General features: G+C 38.0%; 1 protein-coding gene across 2 annotated transcripts in view; it reads left to right on the top strand.

Moving 5' to 3' along the window:
• Window positions 1–19,874, top strand: part of RELN (reelin) — a 535,402-nt gene that overhangs the window by 64,756 nt on the left and 450,772 nt on the right. For both annotated transcript variants that reach the window (XM_025929644.2, XM_086696880.1), the window contains exon 2: window positions 12,409–12,519. In XM_025929644.2, the coding sequence (XP_025785429.1) occupies window positions 12,409–12,519 (111 nt within the window). The remainder of the gene's footprint in view (window positions 1–12,408; window positions 12,520–19,874) is intronic.

The raw sequence follows: 19,874 nt of genomic DNA, 5'->3' as shown, positions 1-19,874 counted from the left end.
TTTGTAATGATATATTATCAAACCAAACAAAGTTACAAACAAAGCATATATTTCTGTTTTGAACAACTATTAGGAGTCATCCTGAGGTTTGTTACATGAGTTCAAATTTTCCTTGGTTACCTGCAGTCAAAACCACGTTTTGTAGCAAATGGGGGGCACTTCATGTTACAAAGAAAAAAAATTCAAGGGGGTAATAAAACTATTATAGGCCTTTTTGATGGTGTAAAGTCTTTAAACACCTGATTATATTGAAAAAAAATGACACGTGTTTTTTCTGTAGGCAGCTGTGTATTTTATTGTAACATGTTTACCTGAATATGTGCTTTTGAGAACCTACTAGGTGTGTTTTTCTCATTCTAGAAGAGCTGAATTAACATCCTTGTGTCAAAGAAAAAATTCTTAGGATTCCTTTGAGAAGGTTAGGAGTACTAAATCTCCTAAAATGCTTTCTTTTAAAGCTAATCTTTGCTTAAATTGCAAAAAGTTGTGATGTTATAGACAAGGTAGTCTTTTCTTTAAAAAAGAAAGAACAAAGGGATAAAAATTGCTGAAAACCTGAACACCACATTCATTCACAATACTTTAATAATTTATCAAGTGCAGGGCCAACAATATGAAATTTTCATGTATGAGTATCATCCAGCCTCATATGAAGGTAACATGAAAAATAAGGTCAGAAATAAGTCACAACTACCAGTAACTCTTGGCTACAGTTCTCTAAATTACAATAAAGTGTAATTTATAAAGAAAAAAATGTTTTTGGTTCTAGGAACTAAACAATTTTATCATTATTTGTAGGAATTTTTCAAAAATTCAGAATTATGAAAGTCAAAAGGGGATGATCAAAACGTCATTACTGTAACTCCAATTGGTACTAGAGGTAGAGTGGAACCTTGTAAAATTATATTTTTCTTTATATTTAAGATGACTAGTTAAGGAATTTATGTTTAGCATAAGTTGGACAATCTTAAGGAGGTTTCAAAAACGTTCAGGATCTCATCTCAGGTGCTAATTCTGACATTAAGTCTCCAAGGCTCAGGACAGGATTTCACCTGAATAAGATATATAAGATTTTACCCCAAAGGCTAGTGCGTTCAGAAATGCTGAGTGTGTGCATGTGTGCATCTGTGTGTGCATGTGTGTATGTGCCAGAGAAAGAGAGAGAGAGAGACAGACAGACAGACAGACAGACCTAGGGAATAAAGAAGAGAAAGGCAGTATGGAGGGATGGAGAAACAGAAGATTTACTCTACATTCACCAAACACTGTCATTTAACCTTACTTCCAAGGGGCTTGGTTTTAAAATGATAAATTCACAAACACATTTGCCTGCACCCATTTTACCTCCTAAGATGAATTTAAAGGAGGGGAAAACCTCAGTTGCTCTCCTTTTTTAACTGTTTCTGCCAGAAGACAAGACTTCAGGACTATGTATGGCTCATCTAAATCTCTGAATAAATGTATCATAACAGGCTTCCACAGAGTTGCTGGATCCCTCTTCCAGCCAGGAAAGACCAGTTTTACAGACCCTAGAAAATGCTTTAGTACATCATTAAATTTTGCATATAATTAGTCTCCTGTAGCTGTCACAATTCCCAGATCAGGCACTGGTTTTTCTCTCCTTTCAGGTGGAGACAAAGGTGGGAGAGTGTTTGCCAGGCCGTTCTCCCCCTGCTTTCAGAGGTGGGCTGATCCAGGGCTCTTTGACCTTATTATTTTGATCATCAGCCTTCTCCTCCATCACACTGCATTTAGTCCTCCCTGGAGGCCATTCTTTCTGCCTCCTTTGTCCCCCAAGGAACAGTACAAATCCATCTAAAATGAAAAAGGGGAGTAATAATACCAATAATAAAGGGCTGTGATAATGACCAGTGCAGCAAACATCACGTTAAAGTGCACTCTGCAGGGCCGCCTGCCAGGCGTGCTCCCAGGAAACCATACCCATGTCCCCGGGACTTGCCTTCCAAGAGGAAAGCAAGCCCATGCCATCCTCTCAGGACCTCCCGGAGATGGAGTCCAATCCATCCAGCTTGAGGAATATGGCTTCCCTTTCTTAGAGCCACCTTTCACATGCCACTTAAGGCACAGTGTTTGGGTAGTTGTTACAATAAATAGGGCAAGTGTGACTTCTCTCTACCCTTCACAAAAGGCTGACCGAAGTCCATTTGTTTCTGGTCTGATTTTTTAAGATCTTTGGATTTAGTTCACTACTGTTCATTCATGTCTTTCCCTCACAGAATCTTGACCTCCAGTCATTTCTTTTAAATATTTACTGGGATAAAAATTTTTTCTCAGCTGTTGTTGGTTTGGGGGTTGTTATTTTTGAAATGCCTGGCTGAATATTTGAAAGGTACATAAAATCATGTCATAATGGAATTAATGTATGTAATGAGAAGTAGTTCAGGGATCGTGTTCTTATAGAGGTTTTGAATTAAATTATAATGTATTTTTAGATGGTCTCTATTTGGTACCTGGAGCTAAGGGCACTTTAACTAAAGAAGAACCAGTAGTTGAACACTCTATGTTGATGAAATTTTGCAGCAAATAAACTCAGTTTATTTCATTTTTAGAGTAATACATTTGTTCCGCAGGCTATTTAATCTGTTCTGTATTCAAAAGGCAAGCAAGGCAATTTTTTAAAATATTCACAATATTAGTTCTGCTGGTGTTTTTCATTTTCAAAATATATAAAGATAAGAAATAGAAAGTCTGTACTCGGTGCACTATCACTAATACTTAATTTCAACATTTTTGCAATTTGCTGTCTTATGTTTGTCATCCTGAAAAAGATGGTAACATCATTTCGTATATTATATAATATGTTTCTTTTCTGCACATATTAAAGGCCTTTTATATAAAGTAGTAATGGAATATGCTGTAAGTGATCAAAATTTAATGACCCATAGAGCATTTGTAGGCCAGAAGCTTTAGGATGAAATGCAACAGCATTAAATGTCGAAATTTATTTTCTTCCAGACTTTCATCTTACAGTGATTTTCTGCAAGAATGGTATTAGGGTCTTGTTGGAAACAGTTAATAGAAGCTCTAATAGATAATAACTGACTCTGTAATTAGTCATTTCAAGACAGAGTTACTCTCTGAGCCACTGATAAGAATTGAATTGTGTCGCTACATCATGTTTTCATTTTGCTGTCACAGCCCAGCAATCCATATTCATAGACTCCTGGAGCTGAGCTCATTGCCAATTTAACACAGATGTGGGAGCGATATGTACAACCTCCTCAGCCCTTTGATCCCTTCTTATTTCTTATTTGAGGAAATTGCAGAGTAACTTCAGAGTGAGGATAAGGCATAAGGTGTCTTAGTGACAAAATTATTGGAAGATTAATTTGGTATGTACATAAAATATGTGTGTGTGTGCGTATTCACACACGAAGTACATGTGTGCAAAAGAAAGAAACCCTATTATGGCTAAATGTAAAACCCAGCCAAATTTCCCCAAACATATCTGATTTTTGAGTATTGTAATAAAATGCTGCATTGATTTTGAATTTTTGTGTCCTTTCAGGAGAAACCTTCACTCTTCATATATGTCTGTTAATAACACTGGCTCTTTTTTCTCTGTAGAAAAGACGTTAGATACCACAATTTTAATAACATCAGCTATGCTATATTCTCCGTTATGTTTTCTTTTTTTTATGTTATTTTACGTCATAACAAGTGTTTTTGTAAGGTTGAACTCAGTAAATGTTGATTGAGTTTCTCCTCCGAGCTGAGCTCTACGGAAGGTGGAGAGTAATCAGATGCTCACAGTCTCTGAGAGCCACGGGGTCACTGAGAGGGGAGAGGTGGCTTCCCCAGGATATCAGAAGAGACTTCATGAGCGAGATGACATTTGGGCCTGTGTCTGAAGAATGGGGAAGATTTTAACCAAAAGAAACAGGGAAAGTCATTCTAGGTGAGGACTCTCCATAAAGAAAGGCCAGGAGACAGGAAAGTAATGAACATGTTGTAGTTTAACTGGATCAAGGGGTGTTTTCAGCTGAAATAGGGAAATTCGACTGGAGAGAAAGGTTATGGCCAAACCTGAAGGTCTTTGAAACCACACTGAAGACAGGATTTTAATCTATGAATGTTACAAAGCCAAACATGTTTGTTGAACAAGGGAATGATGTGTCTTATCAGACACATTTGCTTTCTGATTATCGGTAATCATATACATGCTTTATTTCTCCTCTAAAATGCACTGGGAAGTTCAGAATTCTACTTGCAATCCATAATATTGATGTTGTTTTTTTCCTCGATTATTAAAGTAGCTAGTTCTCTGTACATCTTAATGCAAAAATAGAAAAGTTGACTGTAAGGAAATAAAATCTCCTGGGGAGAGATTTTATAAATTTATCATAAAAATTTGCAAAACCATGAAAAGAAGTAGATAATATGGCAGACTGACATGTTTAAGTAAGTGCTTACCTATTTAAAAGTCATTAAATTATTGTTTGAAGATTTTATATAAACCTTTGGTGTGTAAAATGGATCACTGGTGGGTCCTGTCTCATGGTGGCATTATGTTTTAATTTTTATAAACTAACTAGAATTGATAGGATGTCAGATAGAGTTTATAAATATTTTACTAATAAGGACCTAGTTCTAAATATCTTTTTTTGCCTTCCTAGTTAATAAAATCCAAATTATAGTTCTAACAGTTCTTGACTCCTAGAAGGTTTATATATATAAAGTATACACACACACACACACACACACACACACACACACACACACATATAGCAATATACACATATTTTCATATATATTGTTTAGTTCTTAAAGTCTGAATGTATTATGTACTTTTTAGTTCATTTTATTGTTCCAGTTAGTTTGCTCATCTTAAGTACATTTGTAATAAGTGTATTTATAATAAACTTCTTCCTTTCCCTCAACTTTTTAATATGATTTTTTTCTGAAACAAATTAAAAAAAAATTTTTAATGTTTTATTTATTTTTGAGAGAGACAGTGCACGAGCGGGGAAGGGGCAGAGAGAAGGAGACACAGAATCCAAAGCAGCCTGTGGGGTCTGAGCTGTCATCACAGAGCCTGATGTGGGGCTCAAACCCACGAGCTGTGAGACCATGACCTGAGCTGAAGTCAGACGCTCAACCAACTGAGCCACCCAGGCACCCCTGAAACAAAATTTAATAGACTAGCACAGCGCACACCTGTATATCTGCCACCTAGGTTCAGTAATTTTTCATATTATAAATTTAAAGTGAATTGATATTTGGTAAATATTTGTTTCCTGTCTTACTATTAGTTAAAGCATATGGCTCATAATCTTGGAAAGAGAGTGAAGGATTTTTTTATTAACTGGGCTAGTTATATATCAGTTAGATATAGGTAGTCGTAAGAGTTGTTTATCTTAAAGGTAGTTCACATCTAAAAACTTTGTGCAATTCTTCCCTATCCTAGTGTGGCCAAATTTATATATTTTAACTAAAAATTCTACTTATGCAAAAGTAGCTTCATAAAATATTTTTATAGGAAACATTTTTAGGGGCACCTGGGTGTCTCAGTCAGGTCATCTCATGATCTCACGGTTAATGAGTTGGAGCCCCATGTCATGTCTGTCTCTGTGTTGACAGGATTGAGCCTGCTTGGTATTCTGTCTCTCCCTCTCTCTGCCTCTTCCCCGCTTGAACTCTCTCTCTCTCTCTCTCTCTCTCTCTCTCAAAATAAATAAATTTAAAAATAAATAAAATGTTAGAGGAAACATTAAAAAATTTTTTTAAGTTTATTTACTTTGAGAGACAGAGAGTGAGCAGGGGAGGGGCAGAGAGAAAGGGAGAGAGAGAATCCCAAGCAGGCTCTGTGCTGTTACCTCAAAGCCTGATGTGGGGGTTGAACTCACAAACCATTAGATCATGACCTGAGCTAAAACCAAGTGTCAGACGCTTAACCAACTGAGCCACCCAGGCGCCCTTGGAGGAAACCTTTTTAAATGACAGTAGCTTTGCAACATTTTAAATTATGCAGTTTGGGACAAAACATTCTGAATCAGAGTGTTAGAAACTTACAAAAATATGACAGCTGTAAATTTTCCTTCTAGTTCATAAACATATTAACATAATTTTACATTCAGAAATGTGTTTCAGTTTTTTCTGTTGTGAGCTGTATTTGTACTGTGTACTGTGTTTACTATAGTAAACTTAAAAAAAATTTATCATAGGGGTATGTGGGTGGCTCAGTCGGTTAAGCATCCAACTTCAGCTCAGGTCATGATCTCATAGTTCGTGAGTTCCAGCCCTGTGTCAGGCTCTGTGCTGACAGCTCAGAGCCTGGAGCCTGCTTCAGATTCTGTGCCTCCCTCTCTCTCTGCCTCTCCCCCTGCTCATGCTCTCTCTCTCTCTCTCTCTCTCTCTCTCTCTCTCTCAAAAATAAATAAACATTAAAAAGATTTTATCATAGACCACTCTTCTGCTTTCAGAAAGATTGTTTCAGTTGCCTAGATGGCAGCAGTTTGTGGACATAACTGATGAGCTAAGACTTGAGAAGGTCAGATAGTGCTTGAAGGGTGAGTCCCAGTGGAATTAGAGAAATGAAATCAAGTCTGGGCACTAGGACAGGTAAGAACTAGTGCACATTGTTGGTCAGATAAAGCTTGATAGGAAGGAATCAGAAAGATACCAGAGGGTAAGGTGAGGGAAGAGGCCCCAGATGAAAACAAACTGTCAGTGACTGATGATGCAAAATTACCCAGGTAAGGACAGCTGTCCAGAGCAGCCTCGATGCCTGGAACAATTATTTGTTTCTGTAAGGTTTTCGTTTGTTTGTTTGGGAAACTCTGACAGACTCACCAGAGGCTGCAAGTAGAGATAAGTGGAAGCATTTGATGAAAAGGAAAGGGAAGGACAGAGAGATGTGTATTCCTGCCAAAGTTTCCAAGTTGGAGTGCCTTGGTATAAAGTTTTCAGTGTCTCGCTCAGATTGTTCATATGTTTACTGATGATGCTCTAATCGGTAAAAACATGCAGGCTGCAGACATCCTGAAGTTTCCTGCAAGCTATCGGAGAATCCAAACTGTGTCACATTTTCTTTTAAATGCAGAAATTGGGCCCATTGTCTTCTTGAGTAAAAGGGAACTTAGTGATCAGAACTGTGTCTTATAGGCTGTATGAGTCTGGGCAACATTTCCTTTTTCTTAAAAAAAGAGACTGATTACCAGTTTACATATGGATCATGCATTACACATGTTTAAAGAAGGAGAAGGAATGCTTGTCCAGACAGTAGCAGCTTTCCAAATGCAAATATCATTTTTTTCCCTTCAAAATAACTTTAAACTCCCAACTCTAGCAAAAAAAGAAATAGATCAGTTAGTTTAAAAAAAAATTTTTTTAACATTTATTTATTTTTGAGACAGAGACAGAGCATGAACGCGGGAGGGCCAGAGAGAGAGGGATCTGAAACAGGCTCCAGGCTCTGAGCTGTCAGCACAGAGCCCGACGTGGGGCTCGAACTCACAAGCTGGGAGATCATGACCTGAGCCAAAGTCGGATGTCTAACTGACTGAGCCACCCAGGCACCCCTATATTCAGTTAGTTTTTAATAGGGAGCTTTTTCTTTAGATGATTTGTGTAAACATATAGCCTGTCAGAATGTGTGTGTACTTAAGTTGATCTGCCTTTTTTAAAAAAACAAATGTCTTCGATTGGTCTCTTGGTCCCTGCATTGATCATTTTGCACTCTGGAAGGTATTTTCAATATATAAATAGTCAAATTTTCTTTTTTTTCCCATGTGACTTTTCCGAGTGGGATTCATTTGACATATAAAGTCTAGGATTCACAACATACTTTTCCTTTGGGAATAAGTTGGAAATAAGACAACTTTGCACCACTTTTGTATGAATGAGTTATTCATTAATACATATAATATTATTATCACATATAATAAATATTCCAACAAATATGACACCTTAACGTGTCAGAAATTATTCCAGATGCTTGAGATGTACTACTGAACAAAACACTTGAGATATCTGCCCTGATGGAATTCACATTCTGCAGGATGAGACCTACAATAAACATAATAAACAAAGACAATTGTGAGTCAGTGTATCAGTAGAATATGCCAGAAGGTGATAAGTACCTGATATTCTGAAGGAAGAGAGTCCCAGGCAGAGGAAGGCAGTGGTACAAAGGCTTGACATGTCTGAGCAACAACAAGGAGGCTGGTGTACCTGGAATGGGGTGAGCTAGGAGGAAAGCAGAAGGAGGTGAGGACAGAGAAGGAATAGGGGCAGGTCACATAGGATTTTGTAGGCCGCTGTGAAGACTTTGACATTGACTTAGCTAGAAAGTTGTAAGCAGAGGAATGACATGAATCCAGTGTATGATGGACTAATGTAGAGGATGGGAGATGGTGATTCCAAAGTTGGCTCAGCAGGAAGGATGGTGCTGCCATCAACTGAGTTCATGAAGGCTATAGGAGAAGCAGGTTTGAGGGATGGGGTGGGCATTCAGTTTTGGTTAAGTTGAGGTTGAGACCTCTCTTGAACATCCAAGTGGGGATGTTGAGCAGCAAGTTTATATATACCTGGAGTATATATGAAGAGGTATGTAGAGATCTGGACAGGAGATAGAAATTTGGGAGTGGTCAGTTTATGGATGGTATTTAAAGCCAAGAGACTCTAAGAGTAAGAAGTGTTTTTCTCAGTAATTCCACTTTGATTTCTAAGATGCTCCGTGTTTAGAAATGATAGGTCCATCTAGCCATGAGGTTTCCAAGCAATAGGTATTCATGTCACTACTACTAGGAATAGAACCAAGCAGAGAGAAAAGCTTGCCTCATCTGACATAGCAAATTATTATTGGTAATTAAATATCAATCCTTTTATTCCTGGGATGTTTTCACTAGACCTTGCTGTGTCAGCACCAGGAATCTATGTAAAGAAGAGAATTGATCTGAAGCAGGTATTATGGTGTGTGGAGGAGTTAAGATCAGAATTTGCATCATCCTCTAGGGCTGGGGAGGCACTTGGTGGCAGATGAGAGCTGAGACCTGGCAAGGGATTAGCAGCCTACGTAGACATCTAAGGGGCACAGCAGACCTTGGTTGTGCTCAGTACCCAAATGTGTCACAGGCCGTGCAGGCAGCTTCCTAAGTGCGCATGTCTAATATATTGAATCATCACTAGATACGTGTAGGCTATCAACAAGTTGAATTTATCAATTGTCATAATAGACATAGCAGGGCTTTTGTTTTGCTGGGGGGTATGTAGTTTGAGACCAGAACTGAGTAGCTGGGGGTAGTAGAGGAAAGACCCAAGAGCTGTCACACATGGTTCTCTTCTTTTTCAGCCCTTTCTCCAAGTGTTTAGCCTCTGTTTTAAATTAAAACTCGGGGCACCTGGGTGGCGCAGTCGGTTAAGCATCCGACTTCAGCCAGGTCACGATCTCGCGGTCCGTGAGTTCGAGCCCCGCGTCAGGCTGTTTCCGATTCTGTGTCTCCCTCTCTCTCTGCCCCTCGCCCATTCATGCTCTGTCTCTCTCTGTCCCAAAAATAAATAAACGTTGAAAAAAAAATTTTAAATTAAAACTCAGCAGAATATCTTTCAGAAGAGAGGGCAAATTAATAATAAGCTGGGGATGCCACTTATCTTGGGTCCACTGAGCTCACAGCTGAGACTTAGTATGGACCGTGGTTGGAAATGAAATAATGCATGGAGAGGTTAGTGGAGAATTGTAGCAGGCAGGAGGACTCAGATGTGGGCAGTCCAGTGGTTGGCTGTGTCCTCAGCAGATGTGAGGAGGTCTGTATGGGACTCCAGTTCTCTGGAAGGGAAGAACAAGGCAGGGCTTCAGGATGTGAAAGAGGACAGGGAAAATGGAGCTAACTTTTACTGGTGAGTTACTGTGTGCATGGTTGTTTGTTAAAGAGATAGGCACACTGATAGATTGAAGATACATTTCTTTTCATTCTTATAGTGAATTGGGTAGTATTATTCCTTTTGTAAATGAGGCATCCGAGGCTCACTGCAAGGTCACACACTGATCAGAGGTAAAGAGAGAGAGAGAGAGAGAGAGAGAGAGAGAGAGAGAGAGAGAGAGGTGAGATTCGAATTCGAGGTGGCCTCACTCCCTAACCCATAAAACTCTTAGATTTTTTAGAATCTTAGAAGTAAGAACCAGAGTAGAAGCATAAAGGAATGAACAGGAGTCCACAGGGGCTGTATTTGTGCATTAACATGATTGCTGCTGTCTTACTGAACAAAAGGGGAATGGATTGAGAGGAAGTGGATAGAAGCAGGATCCCACAGGTCCACAGTGAGACACTGCAGTTTGGGTCTGATTTGCTGTGAAGGACAGCCTGGGACACTGCATTGAGTCCATTGGTCAGCATAGTCAATTTAACAGCAAGCAGCTTAATTCTAAACCCTACTGGATAAGGGTGCAGAAGCAGTTTAAGCACTTTTTACCTTAGTCAAGATAACTCACTGAACCAAAGGTAGAGGCACTGGTAGAATCAACTATGGGAATCTGGAATAGGCAAAACAGGAGGCTGATGATTGAGGTGTGATTCTATAAATGAGGAAATTGAGATTCCAAGAGAGGAAGTGGTTTTGTTCAAGAACAGGTGGTAACAGATGAGTACCCAGCACCCAAATCCCATCCCTTACCTAGCCTATGGCTCCATCCATTATACCATAGAGGTCACCTCCTGGCCCTCCTTGGCCCTCTTCCTCTCTAATAGCAGTGATATTGAGTCCCACAGCATTTACTTTCTTTCAAATACTCCTCATGCATGTGAATAATCTGGGGAATAAGTTATTTTTTTTTTTATTTTTTTTTTTTTTTTTGACAGAGAGAGACAGAGCATGAACGGGGGAGGGGCAGAGAGAGAGGAAGACACAGAATCGGAAACAGGCTCCAGGCTCCAAGCCATCAGCCCAGAGCCTGACGCGGGGCTCAAACTCACAGACCGCAAGATCGTGACCTGGCTGAAGCCGGACGCTTAACCGACTGCGCCACCCAGGCGCCCCTGGGGAATAAGTTATTAAACAAGGGTTCAGCCATGTCATTTTGCTTCTGTGGGATCTGGGGAGGGGGAGATGTACAGGATAGAGAGAAAACAAGAGAGATGCCAGGTAAACAACATCAGACATTTTTAGATGATATCAGATGGTCCTGAACAAGGTTCTTAATTGTTCTGTGCCACAAATTCCTCATGTGTATCCTGGGAATAATAACAGTACCCTTTTTATAGAAATTTTTTGATGATGAAATGAGATAATACATGTTAACTGTTTAACTCAATGCCCAGCTGAATGGTTTACATGCCAGCAGTCAAAATATTGGCTATTATTAAAGGATGTGAAGGTGATTTACTCCAATATCCAATGCCATTTTGGGAGTAGCATGATGTCAGGCTGTTCTGTTGATCTATGAGTCTTGTTTTATGCTTTATAATGTGGTTGTTTCAGACCATTCAGCTCTATTCACTGGATTTCCTGGAGTTTAATTTAAACATTCTCATCAAAGTTAATGTGATTCTGGCCATTCTCCTTACTGCCACCAACCATGATGATAGCCTTGTACTGTGCACGCCAAAATAATATCACCTTTTCCTGGATGCTTCCTACAAATGGCATCATCTTAATCTTGTAAAACCAATGCAGGAGAAAATATTATGTCAAGGAGGAAATTATGATCATTTTTTAGGATGGTAATAAGCAAGATAACATTTTAAGAAGCCAAACCTGAGTAGCATCAGGATGCATTTAATTTGACCCTCTTCTTCCCAGGAACATCCTGATTTTCTGGTTATGAAACCATTCAGATTCCTCTTGTAGTCTTTGTTCTAAAACTTAAAATGTGCAGTGGTCTCCCTTTTTTGTTCTCAAAAGGAAAAGAGCTAACTGTCTTCATGCAAATTAGTCTGCTTTTGTTGAAAAACTTCAGGGGATTCATCTATGATATGTAGATGCACAATAAGAAAAACAGTGCATCTTACTGTTCTTTCAGCCAATCTAAGATTGTTTCCCACAGTATGGAATAGTTAAAAAAAAATGTTTAATCACAATGCCAAAACTCCAGCAATGCCTTTGACTGCCTTCAGGGGTGGTGGTGGAGGTGGGGGAGACTAGCTATTCAATATATTCTACATTATTTTCAGATGATTTTGCATATAGCTGGGGAATGTATAAATGAATGCAGAAAGATAGAACTAATGTACTAAATTTAGGACCAGCAATTATAGACATTGGCATTCTGAGCTGCTTTTTGCTCCTCTCTAATTCCTAATACAAGGAAAATACTGACTACCAGTAGTATAAAAATGATTTTTTAATAATGAGTAAAAGTTGTTTTGACAACGTTTAACACTTCAGAAATGTTATCTCATTCTCCTGATTGTATTAATTGAGGTTTCTTTTTTTTCCCTCCCTGTATTTCAGTGACAATTTCAACAAGCACCTTCTTTGATGGCTTGCTGGTGACAGGACTATACACATCTACAAGTGTTCAGGCTTCACAGAGCATTGGAGGTTCCAATGCTTTTGGATTTGGTAAGTGATCCCGACATAAGAAACCAATCATTGTCCATGATTAAACAGTTATAGGTCTTATTTTTTGAAATGTCTTTTTAAAAAGTATTAGACATTTATTATTTCAGAGAAAATAATCTGAAGTGATTTTTGTGTTGTTTGCTTGTAGTTAGGTGAATTGAAATAAGTCCTGTAAATGTACAGCCGACCATAAGCTTGGTGTGACAATCATTCTGTCCCTCTCCCGTCTGCTGCAACTATTATACTTCGTCTTGGGGGCTCATGTAAATTTCTGTGTTCTGTGTTCTGTCATGTAAATTTCTGTGTTGCTGGAATTGGAATCCACTCTGATGTTCATGCATTCAATAACGTGGCTTTTAAAAAAAGTTTTATTAAAATAAATAAATAAATAAATAAATAAATAAATAAATAAATAAATAAATAAAGTTTTATTATTTATTTTTAAATAAACTCTATCCCCAATGTGGGGCTTGAACTCCCAACTCTATGATCAAGAGTTGCATGCTCTACTGACTGGGCCAGCTAGGTGCCCCTCCATAACCTGTTTTTATAAACAGCTCTTAAAATCCTGGATTAGGTGAAAAGTGTCGTGTTAAATTTGGCAAGTAAGCATTATACAAAGATAGTAATGACTGTTGAAATGATTGAATTCTGTGAGTATTCATGAAGGAGTGTGTTTTAATATTTAAAATACTTAGATGGAGTCTTGTCCTTGAGCCAGAGACCTGGAAGGTTACTTACATGAGGAGGCAGAAGGCTACATGAGCATTACTGATCCCAGAGGATTCTCAATTTGGAAATCCCTAGTTTACCCATTATACAATAAACGTGCCAAGCTGGAATTAAGTAGGCCCTTTTCAGCATCAAAAATGCAAATTTAATATATCCATTTATGTAAGACATGAAATCACTGATCTTACTCTGAAATTGGAAAATGGCACAAGACTGCCTACATTGATATGAAAAAGATAGAATTGTGTTATCAGAGGCAGCCATGTGTTCAGTGTTTTATCTTTTCTGGGGTATTTATTAAATAGATAATTTTTACCTACTTTTGATATATGAAAGGACACCTCCTCTGAGCCAAGTCTTAGCAGCAGCTCTGCCCAGGTGATTCATTGATTGATGTCGGAGCAGTGATGTGGATGCCCCATTGTCACCCTGCTGGCCTCATATGAGACTCACAGCCTCAGGGCTTAAAGGAAACTGGAAGTCACTTAATCATCATGTTAAATTATTTGACATTGAGAATTTGCCCTATTCTTAAAAGATCTCCAGATAAGCTTTTACAATGTGTGGGTAACTACTTCTATGTTCTGATCCTCTAGAAAAAAATTCTTGGGTCTAAAAATTCTGCTCATTTGGCCCCATGATATGGGTACATAGTATATATGTACATAAAATAAATGATACACTACCTGTTATGTTACAACAGGACTTACAAGTAAGGGTGTCAGATTTAACAAATAAAAATTTACAGGACATTTGGTTAAACTTGAGTTTTAGATAAGTAATTTTTGAGTAAAAGAATACAATATTTGGGATAAGGCATTCGGGGTTCCATCTTAGCCCAATTAAATCAAAGCCTCTGGGGGCAGAGTATGGGCATTGATTGTTTTTAAAGGTCCCCAGGAGATTCTGATGTTCATCCAGGGCTGAGAACTGCTGGTACTGAGTCAGTCCAGGGTCTGGTAGCAGCAACAGAGTTCCAGGCCTTTCTTTAGACTCAGTGAGTCAGGTATTCTGGGCTTGGGACCCAGTGATCACTTTCTAAGAAGCACTCCCAGTGATTTTGATACACACTAAAGTTTGAGAACCATTGATCTTACATTAATTAAATGGGAGAGACAGACATGAATTAAATGACCACATAAATATGTAATAGCAAATCTTGCTAGGGGCAAGCTTGGAAAAGTGCTGAGTGCTGGGCAAGGGTATGCCAGAGAAACTAGATCCAGGCTGGAGTAAAATGGGATGTAGTTGGGAGAGGCTTTCCTGAGGAAGTCGTGTTAAGCTGAGATGTAAGCTTAACTTCCTCATCTGTGAAATGGGGTTGGTACGGCACCTGCTTCATATGATGTTGAGTAGCCCTGAAAATTGAGATTATTTATGTGAAGCTCTTAGCACAGAGGAAACACTCAGTAAAACTAGATGTTCCAAAATTATAAATCTTGGTAACTGAAGTGGCTGCTTTCTCCAGTCTAAGACGTGTATATACTTCCTTTCGGGGGCAAAAAAAGCAGTTCTCAAGAGGAATTAATCTGGGGTTTGTAGATCCGGATGATTTGAGAAGAGAGGACTTGGCTGAATGAAATAACTATCACTTGCCAAGGTAGACACATAAAATCCATGTGTCCTATTGCCTCTGATTTTAGTAAAGCAAACAAAAAACTAGCAATGCAATTGTTAGGAGTTATTTGAGGCACCTGGGCTTCAAGACATTTTATTTTATTCAATTTTATTTTATTTTATTTTTTTATTTATTTAAAGGGCAGGGGTAGATGGGGAGAGAGCACATGCGAGCGGGGAAGGGGTGCAGAGAGAGAGGGAGATAGAATCCCAAGCAGGCTGCACACTGTCAGTACAGAGTCCGATGCAGGGCTCGAACTCATGAACATTGAGATCATGACCTGAGCTGAAATCAAGAGTCAGACACTTAACGGACTGAGCCATCTAGGCGCCCCAAGACATTTTCTATGATGACTTTGAAAGCTGTAAAAACGCAGTTTCTCTTGAATTAGAATGTTTTTGATTAGATTAAATTATGCTTAGTCTTCCCATTACCATTAACCCAGTATCATTAGGTTAATGGTCTGAAGAGGCTTCTAGACACAAAGCCCATGGATGGTAGTTTAACTTCCATAACCAAAGCTCAGGTCTCCCATTAGTCAATTGGCATTTTTATAGGACATGATTTTTATACGGATGGATAGATAAGTTAGATCTTTTTTTAAGTTTCTAGTAATATCAAAATAATTTTATCTGGATTTATATGACAATAGCAAGTTACCTTAAAAAGAAAATTTGATTATATAACTCCATGTTGTTAAACAGAGTTAATCTTCATAAGCAATGTTTTGAATAGAGAGCAGGAGATAAAACGTCACTTTCAAAAGCAAAAGAACATTTTTTTTTGGTATTTAAGTTTAACACATTCTTTACAATTTAAGAAAATGAAAAAGATTGAATTTGAGTAGAGTGCAGGTGAGAAAGGAGAGGAAACTCTTACAGAAGGTAAAATGTAAGAGTTGCTGCTTTTTGGTAGGTTAGTAGTTGCGGTAGGATCAGGCTGAAAAAAATGTGGCATTCTTTGATCTAGAACAAAAGAGTTATTGAATACATAATCTATCATTAGGCTCTGACTTGACTGATGGAATGTTAAGCAAACTTGATTTGTTTGGCAAATGCCCAACATAGTAGGATCCGTGTGTGGTATGTTTAAATAGCTGTATTGAACAAGACAAAGTAGGACATATAGTTGAATCTAAAAAGGTACTTCTGAAAGTTTTTTCCACTTATAGTTAATTTCAATTGTACTAATTACATGAAAGTTATAGCTGCTCTACTTTAAATATAAAATATGTGTGTGACTAGCCAAAATAAGGCTATAATTATTCTTAAGATGCTGTTGTATAAATGTAATTCCACTAACATAACTACAGCCTTTTATGCAAAACCAGAATTCTTTAAAATGCATGCCTCACTGACCAAAAATAGACAAATGCCTAATAGCCAGAAATACATTAAAACAATAGCTATGCAAAAGATGACTGTATGCCAGCAATGCATGGTTTGAAATACCTCATTTTGCTTGTCAATATAAGAAAACATGCTGCCCTAGGGAAGAGTGATGTTTAATTATGGGTATCTCTTTGTGCATCCCAGAACAAAAATGCTTCCTCTTGTCTTTGGCATTGAATTCCAGCTCAATCATGTAAATCTTCGAGGCTCTTTGTGGCCGCTCAATGAAGGGCTATTTGAATATCCTTTCATACAAAATTATTCCTTTTCCAGAGGCTGAAATGCTTTTTACTCAATATTTAGTATTCTGGCTTTAAAGCATTTCACTCAATTTTTGATATTCTGGCTCTAAAACTGGAGAACTGGGTTTGCAGGTCTGCTGGCCCCAGTTCAAATTGTTAGATGTTGCATAAATTCAATTTTTGTGCTACATCATTTTTCTCAGCTAATTCGTGAGCCATTTTAACAGTTTTTCATGTAAACTGTTGTAATTTTCTATGTGTTCCTTTTTCTATAAGGAAATGAGCCATTCTAGATACAATTCTAGATATAATCACTGTTAAGTTACAAAATTCTTAAAATGGCAAGATTTGATGAAATCCAAGTTTGGGCAGAAAATATGGTGAACAGATCCATGATTTTTTCTTTTTGATTTTTGCTCTTAAGCATTCAGTCTTGTCATGCTTTTAATAGAGATTAAGCAACTAACATAAAAATTTAATATTTTCAATATTATTTTTAAACATGGTGTCAGAATTTTTTAACAATGATCTGACTTTTTCTAACTGTGATTTGACACTCTAACTTTAGATGAATAGGGATATATTTACAAAACAAATTATTTAAATGTTTTAAGAAAGATTTACAATTTTTGTAAACCTTATGTTGGTCACTAGTTAACAAAAATGGGTACTTTACCAGTAGATTTTGATTGTATGTTAATGTTTCATTGTCATGATGCATGTTTTTGTTACTACTTTGCTTTATTGTCATTAAAAATAAAAATATAGACTTTAAGCTAATTTTTGGTTATCTTTCACATTAAAACTAAGTAGAACCTTTTACAACTTTACTAATTGTCACCAGGACTGCTACATCCCTGGGCATCAGCTACAGTTCAGTCTTAGGTGTCCTGTCCTTGTGACTTTGAGACACACACATGTTATGAATACTACATACACATATTTAGGTCTTGATATTTGTAAAGAAAGGACAACCACTAGCAGCTTCATTACATAGGGTCCTGTCTAGTAATGCTATTTATTTGCTAGCCTAAATTAAGCTAAATTATTCCTCATTCTTCTTAAGTTTATTTTGCCTGTCTCTTTACGAAGAAATGCTTTTGTAACATGCTTGAGGAATTTTAAACATATGTAGGGATTTCAAAGGCATGACCTTTTATTAGACATGGTAAATGATCTATAATTAACAAGAAGACTTTAGGTTAATTAAACAAATTGCTCTAGTCAATGGTACCAGGAGCATAGCTGACAAGAGCTGAAGTTGTCATTAATTTTTCTTATTTACTGGGTATTAACCTAAGTTTGGTCTTAATTCATTAATTTGGTCTCAATTCCACTTGCATATGCCAGTATTACCTTCATTAAGAAATAGCATAATATAGGGGCACCTGGGTGGCTCAGACAGTTAAGTTTCAACTTCGGCTCAGGTCATGATCTCGGGGTTTGGGAATTGGAGCCCGGTGACAGGATCTCCGCTATCAGCACAGAGCCTGCTTCAGGTCCTCTGTCCCCGTCTCTCTCCCCCTCCTCCCCTCACCTCTTTCTCAAAAATAAACATTAAAAAAAAGAAATAGTATAATGTAGTTTGTATTTGACATATGACAATAATCAGGGATTATTTCCCAATAACTAAAAAGAATCACTTACTAGAATAGTGAACATGATGAATATAAAGCTGTTAAATTAGTCACTCGGCAAATTGCTAAAGTAAATGTTGAGGGGCATGAGATTTGGGCCATGTGGAGGAGTTAGTGGAGAAAGGCAGAAAGGTTAGTGGAGAAAGGCAGCTCAGTGCAGGGGTTCATCACATGACCTCCAGAGCTAGGCTGCTCAGGTTGTATGTTCCCCTGGCACGGCTTCTCGCTAACTTGGGCCACATTGTTTCTTTCCCTAAGCCTCGGTGTCTGCATTTGTAAAATGGTAACAAAAGTGTCTAGTTCACAAAATTGTTGGGTAGATGAAGTGAATTATCTATTCAAGTGCCTAGTATGTGTGCTTAAAAATAAGTATTATTTAAAACCTCAGAAAGAAGTGAGAATTCTTTCTTTAAAATAGCAAACAGAATGAGAAGATAATTCCAGTGGCAGAATATTTGGAAGAGAAAGGCTGACTTTAGTTTGGATGGCAAACAATGCACCCAGTTTCTTACCCATAGAATTTAAAGCTGACACGGATCTTTGGTAGAGCCTGGCTCAGCCCTCGCCCCAATGTTTAAGTAAGGAATCAAGGCTTAGGAAGGGTGAGTAGTGGCTATTACATGAGATGGTGTAAGTGTGACGCGTAAAATCAGTTGTTCTGACATCATATCCAGGTCTCAGATACTTTTTTTTTGAAATATAATTCACAAAGCATAAACGTTACCATTTTAAGGTATACATTTCAGTGATTTCCAATATGTTCACAAGGTTGAACAACCAACGTCACTATGTAATTTTAGAATGTTTCATTACCTCTGGAAAAAACTCCATCCCCGTTTAGTGGTCACTCACTATTCCTTCCCCCACACTGTCCCTGACAACCATTAATCTGCTTTCTGTCTCTATGCATTTGCCTATTATTTCATGTAAATAGAATCATACAGTATGTGGTCTTTTGTTTCTGGCTTCTTTTACTCAGAATCGTGTTTTCAACATTCATCCATGTTGTAGCAAGTATCGGGGACTTCATTCTTTTTTATGGTTATGTAATATTCCATTGTTATGGCTACACTGCATTTTGCTTGGTGGTTGGAATTTTGTCAGTTCCCCGATTCTTAAAAGGAGTTAGGATGGTGCAAATTGGGATAGGAAAAGTTTAAGGAGGATGTGAAGTGATTATAACAACCAGTGTCCTTCGGTACTTAACAGCAGCTCTGACCTCTGAAGATCAGATTGTTTAGTCTGTTCTCTGGCTTAGACCTGAAAATGATTAAATCTAAGAATCAAGAGGAATTACTCCTCTGCCCTCCTTCCTGCCTTTCAAGGGAAATAGGCCAGTGTGGCATGATTTTGGCCCCACAAAGGGTTAAGCCACAAGTGAGATACACAAGCCAAGCTGAGTCGATCGAATTTATCAAGTACAGGAATTTGGAATCAAGACTCATCAATCCCAGTCCAACTCTTCATGAGCTAGATCAAGGCATGTGTAAACATTTGGGAACTCTGGGCACCCATCGTCCACAATGGCTCAGGGGAATATTGTGCAGGCAGAGGAGAAGGAGATACAGACAGAATGCTGCCTGATGTGCTGGAGCTTTCCAGGCTCTTATTTTAGGCTTTCTCCCCATCAGGCTCAGATATTCTTGGGTTTTAAGAAACACTAATAAAAATAGCTAACATTTATCAAACACCTGCTATGTGCCAGGTGTGTTGCAGGTGTTAACTTTTTTGATCC

The sequence above is a fragment of the Puma concolor genome, chromosome A2 (genome assembly GCF_028749965.1).
Source record: "Puma concolor isolate L17-30 chromosome A2, mPumCon1.1.hap2, whole genome shotgun sequence".
NCBI lineage: Eukaryota > Metazoa > Chordata > Mammalia > Carnivora > Felidae > Puma > Puma concolor.
The sequence above is the reverse complement of the archived record's forward strand: the minus strand, read 5'-3'. Positions and strand labels throughout refer to the sequence as shown.